At 43.0% G+C, this 11857-nt stretch overlaps 1 protein-coding gene across 1 annotated transcript in view; it reads left to right on the forward strand.

The window, feature by feature from the left end:
* The window catches only part of CPN1 (carboxypeptidase N, polypeptide 1), a 31667-nt gene extending 29855 nt beyond the window's left edge, over window positions 1–1812 (forward strand). Inside the window, exon 9 of the mRNA XM_006880195.1 lies at window positions 1666–1812. Within this exon, the coding sequence (XP_006880257.1) occupies window positions 1666–1812 (147 nt within the window). The remainder of the gene's footprint in view (window positions 1–1665) is intronic.
* The last annotated feature ends 10045 nt before the right edge of the window (window positions 1813–11857 follow it).

The raw sequence follows: 11857 nt of genomic DNA on the forward strand, positions 1-11857 counted from the left end.
TTCCAACTTTCTAACCAATTTGTTCCTTCTATCTCTTTCCCAATTGCTATCCTACTGCTCTGCCCCTACCCTAAAAGCAAGGGACAGGGAGGTAACTGCATGTACTGTCTAAGCCTTGCCCTGCAAGGAAATCTGTTGTTGTTGTGTGCCACTGAGTCAGATCTGACCCATAACTGACCGTCCAGTGGGTTTTAAGAGGCAGTAAATCACAAGGGAGGAAATTGCTCATCCTTCTCCTGTGGAATAGCTGGTGGATTCAAACCACATGCCTTTGGGATTGCAGAACAGCTTCTCACCACTGGGCCACCAGAGTGTAAAAAGAAGTCTATTCTGTGCAAATTCAAATACCTGCTAATATTTAGTAATGTGGTCACTTTTAAAAAAAAATAAATCTTACATTCTAAGGAAATAGTGCAATCGGCTTGGATTTTTTTCCCCTACTGAGAACTAGCTGGAAAACTTGTGTGAAGGGGCAAGTAACAAGTCTGTAGAATGTATTTCCGCTTATGTGGTTCCAAGTCCCCAGAAGCCAGGCATGCCCCAGGGGAATGTGGTCAGGACACTGTGCCGCTCCCTCTCTATTCACTTGTGGGGTGTATGCAGCTTCCCCATGCCCAGAATATCCCTCTCTCCAGGCAACTAAAACATCTATAGCTCTGCATGCCAACCCAGAAAAAAAGTTTCAGTGTATCCCTCAGAAGGATGCAGGGACATTTAGAATTCAAGAATCTATCCTTGTAATCTATTTCATCTCTACTATCTGTATTTGCAAATAATTAAGGATTTTCTCTGAAGGTCTGAAACATTTACTGGCTTGCCTGAGCATGAACCTATGATTCACGAATTCAGCATAAAGCAGGTTGTTATGACACAATCACAGCTCTGGCTTTAGCAACCACCCCACCACCAGCTAAAAAAAAATAATTTAAAAAACTCAAACCCAAGAACAATTCACTGTTATCAAGTCAACTCCTCTCACGGTGACGACCCTCCACCGGATGTCCAAGACTGTAAATAGTAATGGACGAAGACTACCTTGTCTTTCTCCCAAGTTGTAGCTGGTGCATCGAACTGCTGACCTGTCAGTTAGCAGGCCAACATACAACACACTATGTAATCAGGGCTCTTAGGGCCTAAGCAACATGGCACGGTAGCGTGATGTGCTAGATAGAACTGTCATCTAATACATATTGTATGAGACCATTGTTATAGAAAGATAATTAGTAAAATGTGTATGAAGATCTAAGGGGAAGGGGGAGCAGAGGGGTGAGGATGGGCGGGGAGGTGTGTGTAATCATAGGGTCTCACAGTTTGATGGGTGAAGGGAGGTGTGGGTTAAGGAAATAGGAAAGATCCACTGAAAAACAATGTATACGAGCTTTGTAAGTATACCAGTATAAAATAAAAATTTTATTTAAAAAAATGAAATTAATATTCATTCCTCCAGTATGCCTCACGTGGCACCAGTGATTGTATACTACTCTTTGGGGGAATAGTAACCAAGCCAACACCACAGCTCTCCTTGATTTTACTACAATACCTCCCACTCTTCTGCCCTCGAAACCTCAAACTATGGCGAAACATATCCACACTGGACTCCCCTCAACGTCATTTCCACAAAGTAGAAAAATGACTCTGCTTTTCTGTTTTCTTTCCCCTTTGCAGGTTGACTTCCATCTCAAGAGACGCGTCCTTCCAACAAACCTTCCGAAAAGGGCTCCCAACAAGGGGCATGGAGGCAGAGTCTTACCGAAGAAAGAAAGATGGAAAAAGGAAGTGGAGAAAAAGCAGCCCCAGCGAGTCCTTGCCTGAAACCCGCAGTGCCTGGGTCCGTCGCTTCTGAAAGGCTTTGTTCCTGCTCTCGAAGCCACTGGCACATTCTATCTACCTTGTTATCTGGGACATATTTATCAACGTATTTGGAGCAATTCAGTATAGTCTCTCTTCCAGGGGTAAACCTACCTACAGTTGCCATTAAGTCAATTCCAACTCAAGGCAAATCCATGTTTTCGCTTAGAACTGTGCTATATAAGGTTTTCACACCTGTGGCCTTTTAGAAGATGCACATTACCACGTCTTTCTTCTGAGGCACTTCTGTGTAGCTTTGAACACTCAACCTTTGGGCCAGTAGCCTAGCATTTAATCACTAGCCCCGCCCTAGGCCATCATTAAAGGAACCAAAGCTATTGAAAATGGATGCAGTTGCAAATACATCCAGGGATAGTGAGCCAGTTTTTCAGATTTTGCATCTAATCCAGGTCCCAAGTCTCCACTCAGGACCACACTGCATCCAGAGGGTGGTCCTGCTGGTTGACCACTCTGTGTCCAGAGCCTAACACGGATATTGCAGCATGATCAATGCTCAGTAAAGAATCCAGGTATAAGATGGAGATGCTGAAATGCCTCACAATTGATGTGGTTCCCACGGAAAGACCAAGTGACCACTTTTCCTAAAATCCCAAAGGACCATGTCTACAATGGCATACTCATTTCTTAATAAGAAAAGGATTTAACAAATGCCAATACCTTGTCCCACTGCCACCTGTCTTTGAATACTGGTATTCTGAACACATTCATCTTTGAAAATACTTTCTAAGATGTGCTTGCTTCAGCAGCACATATACTAAAATTGGAACGATACAGAAAAGATTAGCATGGCCCCTGCGCAAGAAAATACTTTCTAGATATGTGTGTGTGTGTGTTTCCTCAGGCTGCTGCACAAACTAGGTGACTTATCAGAATAGAAATGCTTGAGCTCACAATACTAAAGGCTGTTAGTCCAAATTTAGGGTGTCCGCAGGGCCATGTGCTCTCCAAAGGCTGCGGGGGTGGGGGTGGGGACCGTTTCTTGTCTTTGCAGACTCCTGGAGGCTGCCAGCAACACTTCCTTTGTCTTCACTCCCAGCTCTCTCTGCCTTCCTTCACACACAGGGCTCTTCTCTCCGTATGACTGAGTCTCTTCTCTTTATAAGGACACTATTCAGACTAGGTTTAAGTTTTGTTTTACTTCAATATGACTTCATGTTAACTAACAAAATGGTCAGATATTTGTTAGAAACAAAGCCACATACCAAGCCACTTATACCCACTGTGGTCAAGTTGATTTCGACTCACAAGGACCCTGTGAGTTAGAACAGAACTGCCACACAAGGTTTCTGAGACTGTAACCTCTATGTAAACAGACTGTCACATCTTCTCCTGTGGAGCGGCTACTGGTTCAAATCACTGGGCTTTCAGTTAGCAGCTGAGTGTTAGCATGGTGCCACCAGGACTCCTCAATCCACAGATATCAAGGGTGAAAGACCTCAATACAATCCAGTGTGTATGATAATCCAAAATGCCGATGCAATGGCTCCGTCCTGGCTCTGTGCCCTGCAGGGCGGATGACCCCCACCTCATTGAACTCCCTCAACAAATAGCTCATTGCTGGTGAGTCAGACCAACTCATCTTTGATCCTCTATCAGGTTTTCAGAGGCTGTAAATCACACAGGAGGAGACTGCCTATCTTTTCCCCCACAGGTCTGCTGGTGGATTCGAACCTCTAGAGAGGCGCTACGTTGGGGTTAGTTGTGCATCCTACAACGAACCTTTTTTTGTACATTACTGAGCAAAGCAGATGGTATAGAGGATCTTGAAGGGGCTTGTATCTTCATTGCATACTTCACAAGCCACAAATTTTGTAAACCCATACATGGCAGCTTGGGGTTCTGAGTCCCCTGTCCTTGGTGCTTGTTGGGCCTCCTTCCCCGCAGGCCCCTTTTGAAGGCTCAGCCTCAGTTTGCAGGGTATGCAGGCACTGCCTTCCCGAGGCTTCTGCTTAGCCCTTTCTGACCACGCACAGTTCACCTCTTACCAAGGGAACCCACCCCCATCGGAAACCACAGGGTGTCCTAGCTGTAACAACTCCAATCAGGATCATACAAGCATTTGTTTTTCTGCTACTTGAGCAATCTCTCAGTCTGTGGTTTTAAGAAAAAGATATCTTTCTATTGAAAATAGGAAAATGTCTCCTCAAGTGATTCATCCTTTCATATAATTGTTTTCCCCTTTCTTCCTGAGTTTAATCCAATATTCCTTTGTTCTGGTTATAAGAAGCTGCTACCCATGAGGGCTCTTCAATTCAGGGAACCTTTATGCCCGAGTTTTCGACAAGCACGGGAGGTTTCCAGAGTGTCCGAGTGACACTTCTTTTGGTTTGGGGTTCTCTGGTACATAGTCATTTAACAGAGTTGGTGTTTGCAAAATAGGGGCACACAGTTCCATCAAGGCACAGTTGTAGACTGTCATCTGTCCACGCTCTCATCTATTTGTTCATTAACTCAGGGGCCATAGGCTAACTCCTTGCACTCAAGAAATGCAGAAAATACGAAGAAGGATACGTAATGAGAAACAAACAGGTCATTGAAAAACATTGTGAATTGCTAGGCTTCAGAACGTACAAGGGAGGAGAGAGGGAAGGAGGTGTTAGTGGGAAAGGCCCTTACAGAGACAGGAAAATCACTAGGAAAGATATCCAGGAGCTGATGGAGTCTAGGTGAGACGTTATTGTTAGGTTCTATTGAATAGAATATGACTCATAGCAGTCCTAGGCACTGCAGACCTGAACCTCACCCTGTCCTGCACTATCATCAAGGCCATTGTCACTGTCACTGTCAATCTATCTTGCTGAGCACGAACTGTAGTAAAGAAGAACAAAGAAGCATTCAAACTAAACTCATTACCATTGAGTTAGTTCCGACTCCACCAGAGACTGCTCATCGTTCTCCATGGAGCTATTGGTGGATTTGAACTGCCTGAGAAGCGTGTGCTTTGGTTTAGCAGCACAACTCACTCTCTACAGGCGATGTCACAAGAGCTCTCTAAAGAAGCATTAGCCAGGCAAAAAGAAATAATCAGGCTGCAAGTGAAAATTTCCAGAGGCTCGGAAGAGTTCAATTTGTTCCTGAGAATGGCAAGAACTCCGGGAAGGCTGGGGCCGCATGAGGTGTCGAAAGACAAGGCCAGAAAGACAAGCTCTTGAAGGACCTTTGGACCACATTCAAGAGTCTGGACTTTATCCTGTGAGAAGAACAAGGAGTCATTGAAGGGTTCTGCTGAGGGGAGTGGCAGGATCAGATTGAGAATGATCAGCCTGGCTGAGGCCTGAAACGCTGAGAGGCAAGGGTGAGAACGTGCTGGAAGGTCAGTCCAGAGGTCTGGTAACCCCAGAGCTATTAAGTCCACCCCTGTCTCTCTGTCTGTTCTCTGTCTGCTCCCAATGGCTTCACTGACTCTTACGTCTCCCACTCGCTTCTCTTTGGGTTCCCTCTTCCTAACACCCTAAGGTTTTTAAGCACTTAGGGAGATGCAAGCTTTCAGCCAAACCCTGACTAAAACGCACTCAGGAAATAAGTGACTACACAGACAGAAAATGAAATGGAAAAACAAGCCTGGCAATGAAAATTTCCCCTGGACACCAAAGAAAGATGTGGAATCGAGAACTAATGGGAGAAGGGTGGCCAGAACAAGTGTAGAGAGCTCGGCTTTGGGCCAGCAGTTTCCTGATCATTGCTCATTTAATTCTCTATGTGTTTCAGATCTAGGATTTTTTTTCCCCCAGAAAGAAATCTTTGGCACAGAATGCCAAGCTGGACAGACAATAATGGGTCAGAATACTCATTCTGAGAGATCTGGTTTTTAATCCATGCCCTGTTTCTGATTTACTGTGTCCTTTTGCATGAAAAACTTACCTTCTCTGAGTCATACTTACTCATCTGGACAAAAATGGAGATAAAACTTACCTGACTTGGAATTTGTGGGGGTTAAGTCAATAAGTCATAGTCAGTAAGGAGAAAGCTTTGCAGTCTTCAATATGTATTGAAGGTTAACATAAAAAAAAAACAAAGATTCTCATCAATAGGCCAATTCCAGCACCATGATGGATAGAGAAGAGATTGAGATTGTTTAACAATTTCAGCTTCCCAGGTCCACAATCAACACTCTTGGCAGTGAGGAAATCAAAAGATGAATTGCATTAGGAAAATCTGCTGTCAGGAACCTCTCCAGAGTGCTGAAGAGCAATGATGTCAGTCTAGACTAAGGTGTGCCTGATATAGGCCATGGTCTTTGCAGTCACTTACTATGCATCAGAGAGCTGGACAATGACCAAGGGTGACAGAAGAAGAATCAATGCTTTGAGTTGTGGTGCTTGAGAAGAGTACTGAACATACCATGGAATACTAACAAAATGAACAGATCTCACCTGGAGAGGGTGAAACCAAGCTGCTCCTTAGAGGCGAGGATTTTGAAGTTCCATCTCACATACTTTGGGCATGGTGTCAGGAAGGACCAGTCCTTGGAGAAAGACATCACGTTTGGAAGGATAGAGGGACGGTGCAGGAGAAGAAGACCCAGGGTAAGATGGATTGGCACGGTGACCGGGATATTGGGAGTAGATTTGTTGGAGGCAGTGAGATTGTCTCAGGATAGGGAAGGGCTCCCTATGCTACTGTGCATACAGTTGCTGTGGGTTGCAATCAACTCCACAGCACATAACAACAACAAGAAAAGAGCTCTCCTTCACGTCCTTCCGGGAGGACTGCTGCTCCTCAGGCTGAGCGGCCATCAGCCAGTGAGTCTGACAGGTGTACTCAGGGCTTAGGGCACAGGGGAGTTTGGAAATGAGGTGTGATTTCCTGGGAAGCTGAATCAAGCCACCCTGGCTTTGTGGCTTTTTCTGGCATCCAAATCTGGGCATATAACAAGCACATCATGCAACTACAATCCCAGAGGCGCACAGTTCGAATCCACCAGAAGCTCTGCCAGGAAAAGGAGGGACAATCTCCTCCTGTACCGGTCGGATCTGATTTGACGGTACACGCACACACACACACACACACACACACACACACACACACACAAAAGCTTAAAAAAACAAAACAAAACACAAAAAAACCCCAAGCACATCAGACATGTCCGCTGAATGAGCCATCTCTAGGATTATTTTCACATTAATTCTTTTCCTCTCCTCCTCTTTTGCTATTATTTCTTCCATTCTGTTGATAATTTTAGAGTCTTCCTTCCTTTTTTTTAAGCCTAAAACATAGAAGGCAGATTTCTAGGCTTTCTCTCAAAGGCCCTGTATAATCCCTTGCCCTTTCGTGTGGTTGGAGCCTACCACCATTACATGATTATTCAGAGCAATTATTTTCCTGATATAATTAAGGCTCTAAATCAGCTGGGTTTGAGTATTTATAAAGGAGATTTTTTCCAGGTGGGCCTGACCTAATCAGGTAGACTCTTTAAAAGACATTTTCTTCTGGCTGGCCTTGGAGAGAGAAAGCGAACAGCTAGGTGGCGAGCTGCCTGTGAAGAGGGAAATCTTTTAGAACCTTAATGCTGCACTATTTTCAGCTAGCAAGAAAACAGGGGCCCTGGTCATACATCTGCCAGGACATGAATCCTGTCAATGATCAGAATGAGGCTGGGCAGCATCTTGAGTTCAGCTATGTGAGACCCGAGCAGAGAATTCAATGATGCTATACCTGGACATCTGACCAACAGACGCTTAGATAACAAATGCGTGCTCTCTTCAGCTGCTAAATTTATGTTCATTTGTTATGCATATTAATATATAACAAAACAAATACATAAATCATATCAATTTGGGGAGATTATATAGAAATAAATAAATTAAACACAAATAACCAATTGTGATCCACCCTGAATGGTGTCAGTCATGCTCTCATCTCAAGTGAATGCATGTCCAAATACACACACAAAAAAGCAAAGAAAACAAAACTGACTCTTCAAATAAGAGAGCAAGTGCAGTCAACTTTACCCAGAGGTGACTGTGAGAACATTTTCTCTCTCTGAAGAATGCACATTTTTTTTTAAAAAAAACAGCTGAACTCGCTCAACATTTTTTTAATTTACTTATTTTTAATTTGGTGAACAGTTGAATTGGCACAGGAAGAGTTTGCTCCACCCCCCCTTCTCCAGCAGAGCATCTGGTGGATTCCAACCACGCACCTTCAGGATTGCAGTGCAGCTTTTTGCCAGTAGGCCACCAGAGCTCCAAGAATGCACATTTTTGACAGCAGGGACATTGGCCTTTGGAGAACTGTTGTATCATGCACTGAATGGTTCCCAATATTTGCACCAAACTACTTATCACTAGAGTGTGGATCTAAGCGGAGCAGAGATGGTGAGGAGGGCACAGAATTGGGCAGAATTCTGCTCTGTCATACACAGGATCATTAGGGGCCAGAGATGACTCAAAGGCACATGACAATGACAGAGATCATGGACATGCACCATTGTAGAAACTTTAAACCAAGAGTTAAGAGTTTCCAGAACACTGTAAGTAGTATCACTCTTTTTTGCCCCCCAGATTGAGATTCTTCTCATTTTTTCAAAGGTTCAAAACATAAACAGTGTCTAACATCCCAACCTCTTCTACCCAAAACCAGGAGACATTAAGGAAAATGGCAGTAGGAGCCCTTTGAATCGTCAATCACAGTGTCGCTCAAGTTGCAATTTATTCTAAAATAATGAGATCCCAATAGAGTGAAGCTAAGTTTATTTCTGTTAAAAATCCAAGGCATTGTTTTGTTCCCACTTGATGGTACCTAACACAACAATGTATTATTAAGTTCTGATGGTCTAGTGGGTAAAGAATTGTGCTGCCAATCCAAAGGCGGATGGTTTGAATCCTCCCTTTGTTCCTTAGGAGCTCCTCAAAAGAAAGGAACACTTCAGAGGAAAGATGGAGAATCTCTTCCTGGGTGATTTATTGCCTCTAAAAACTTGCTGAAGGGTTAACTATGGGTCAGTTCTGATTTGACAGCAATAAGGCTGTTGGGTTTGTTTTTTTTTAATTTATCATTTGTTCATTCATTTTAAACAGTTAATGAATTTTACTTACAGATCAAAAGCTCTTAAGAGTAGGAGTTGTTGTTATGTGGAAACTGGTAAATCAGATAACATGAATTTTTGCCATTTTGAGTTGGAGGGAGTCTGAAGAGAGAGACAAAAAGTTAAAACTAGTTAAGAAGTAGATACATAGATGGATTAAGAAGTGATTAATAGGGTGGCTGGGGCAGTCCTCCCTGAATTGGTGATATTTAGGCTGAGATGGAAAGGATTCAAAAGGTTAGGCTTTCAGAGAGGAGGAATAAATGTCCCAGATCCGAGGAACAGCAAGTCCAAAGACTCTGAGGCAGGAAGGAGCCTAGTATGTGCGCCTGTGTGTGTGTTGATGTTGCTGTTTCTCAGTCAGCTTGCAGCATGCTCGAAACCTAACCCAGCACAGTTCCAAGGCAGCATAGCCTCCAAACCACATTAAGTCTAAACCTAAGCATGCCAATACGATTCACTTTTTCCACGGCCACAGAAAACACCCTTAACACAGCCAGCCATCCCAAAAATAAAGATCAAGGAAGAGGGACAACATGGGACAAATCGGCTATCAGAGCTCTAGAAGTCCAAGTTCATGAGCCATGAACATCCTCTCCACATATATGGTATTATGGTTGTTTAATATGCATATTTCCAGCACACACCCTGTACCACACGCCATCATGCCCACCTCCTGCCTAGAACAGTGCTTCATTTCTTCTTATAACACTGACTCCATTCTGCCCATTAAACCATGAATAAATATCCCCCCTGAACCAATGCCTGAACAAACATCAAGCCTCTCCTTTCTCCTAAAAGTTAGGTTCCACTGTTTTTTTTTTTCATTGACTAGACTAATACTTTTTTTTTTTATTTTAATGAAAGTTTATAGAGACTTTGGATTTCCATTCATTCATTGTTGTACACTTTCCTCCCTGCCCTCCTCTCCTCCCCAGTTTGCTTTTCTCTTTGAAAAGTAAAAAGAAAAAATAAATGATTTCATTGTTATACAATCCCCCTCCACCCCAGTCTACTCCACTATGTAGCTTTCATTCTGGACTCTTGTCATGAAAATAATACCTAATCATATATTCCCCCTAAACAGTTTTCTCCCACATCTATTTCAATGCAGTTTCCATTATTTATCCCCTCTTAGTTTCCCCCCAACCCCGATGTCAGTCCTGTTTTACAACAGTGGCACCATGCAGTATTTGTCCTTTTGTGACTGAGATACTTCACTCAGCATAATGTCTTCCAGGGTCACCCACTTTGAATAATATTGCATGAGTTCCTTGTTTTTCAATGCAGTGTAGTATTCCATTGAGTGAATATACCATAGCTTCTCTATTCATTCATTTGTTGATGGGCACTTGGGTTCTACTATTTATAAAGGCTCCTCCCACCCTAACTCATGTTCCTCCCCATCCTTCTACTGTGCCTTTCTTACTCCTTGTGTGTTCACTGTGCATTTGTACCCTTCACTCTCATCCTCTAAAGGCACTGCACCACCTCAGGCTGGGATGTAGTATCACGGTAGGTGCTGGGCGCCAGGAGTCATTACGTCATGGATGGCCAGAGCTCAGGATTATCCCTAAGGGTGTGACATATTACCTTCCGCTTCAAGGACCAGGAGGTTGTTGTTGTTTTGTATCATTAAGTCATCTACGACCCATTTGCCCAGGGAAGAGGCAAATTAAAACATTGCTTGGATCCTTCCCACAGTAGGAGGGAGGAATATAGCCTCTTTGGCTTCCTTTAAAATTGTCCCATGTGAATCTTTGGAATGAAAAGTCCCTCCTAGGCATTAGATCAAAGGAGTCAAATGAATTTCCTTAAATCCCTTCTGGAATCAAACGAATAAATAAACTAATAGCAAAAATGGCCAAACTTTTATTACTCTTTTTTAAAAATTATTTCCAAATACAGTATTGTACAAACGTTGTCGTTTAGAACAAACTTTGGTTTCACAAACAAACAATAATAAATAAAGGAGTCCACTAACTTTCTGGTTTTTACCTGCCAACGGCAATGAAAGAAATACAATTACTGTCTATTGTCACCCTTAATTTATGAACAGTTGACTGCCCCAAATTAGAAAATGCAAAATTTTTTTGAAAAGTTTCTAAACAAAATTACTCTTCTCATTTTGCTAAGGAACAGTGTTTTATCTCAGACTTGCAACTGCAAACCTGGTTAAGGAGCTGAACTGCTAACTCAAAGGAAAAAAACAACCGTTCATATCCATCAGCTGCTCCTGGAAAGAAAGGAACAATCTCCTCCTATGAGATTCACTGCCTCTGAAAACCCACTGGAGGGTCAGCTATGAGTTAGTTCTGACCCAATAGCACAGAACAATAGCAACCATTTACAGAGGGACATTTAGTGGTTCCCATATCTAAAAATGTATAAGAGGTAGTTTCAGACACAGATGTACTCAGGTACCCAGTTGTATGCTCTGGAATCTGCCTCCATATCTTAATTAATTAATAAGTAGATAATTGTTATGTGTCATCGAATTGGAACCAATTCATAGCTTACCCTCCAGTGGATTTTCAGAGGCTATAAATCATACAGAGCTCTGGTGACTTAGTATTTAGGATTTAAACTGCCAACCCAAAGTTTTGAATCCATCAGCTGCTTTGGGTTTTAAGAGGCTGTAAATTGCACCAAAATTTCCCACCTTCCTCCTGCAGAGCCCCGGGTGGATTTGAACCTCCAGAGAAGCACCATCTTTGAATTAGCAGCACAACAGACTATTCCACCGGAGTTCCTTTGTGGGTCTCCATGAGTCCTGTAAAAACAGCACAGTGGCAGAGGCATCTATCTGATCTCCTCTAACTTCACACAGAAGTTGTTGTTGTTGATTGCCTTCCAGTCGAGCATGACTCATAGCGACCCTGTGAACAAAAGGCCTGAAGTCCCTCTACAACTATAGACATTCAAACTATCAAACTATGAACATTCAAACTATTCAAACTA

Source organism: Elephantulus edwardii, unplaced genomic scaffold, assembly GCF_000299155.1.
Source record: "Elephantulus edwardii isolate Elephantulus edwardi_28Jun2011 unplaced genomic scaffold, EleEdw1.0 scaffold00006, whole genome shotgun sequence".
NCBI lineage: Eukaryota > Metazoa > Chordata > Mammalia > Macroscelidea > Macroscelididae > Elephantulus > Elephantulus edwardii.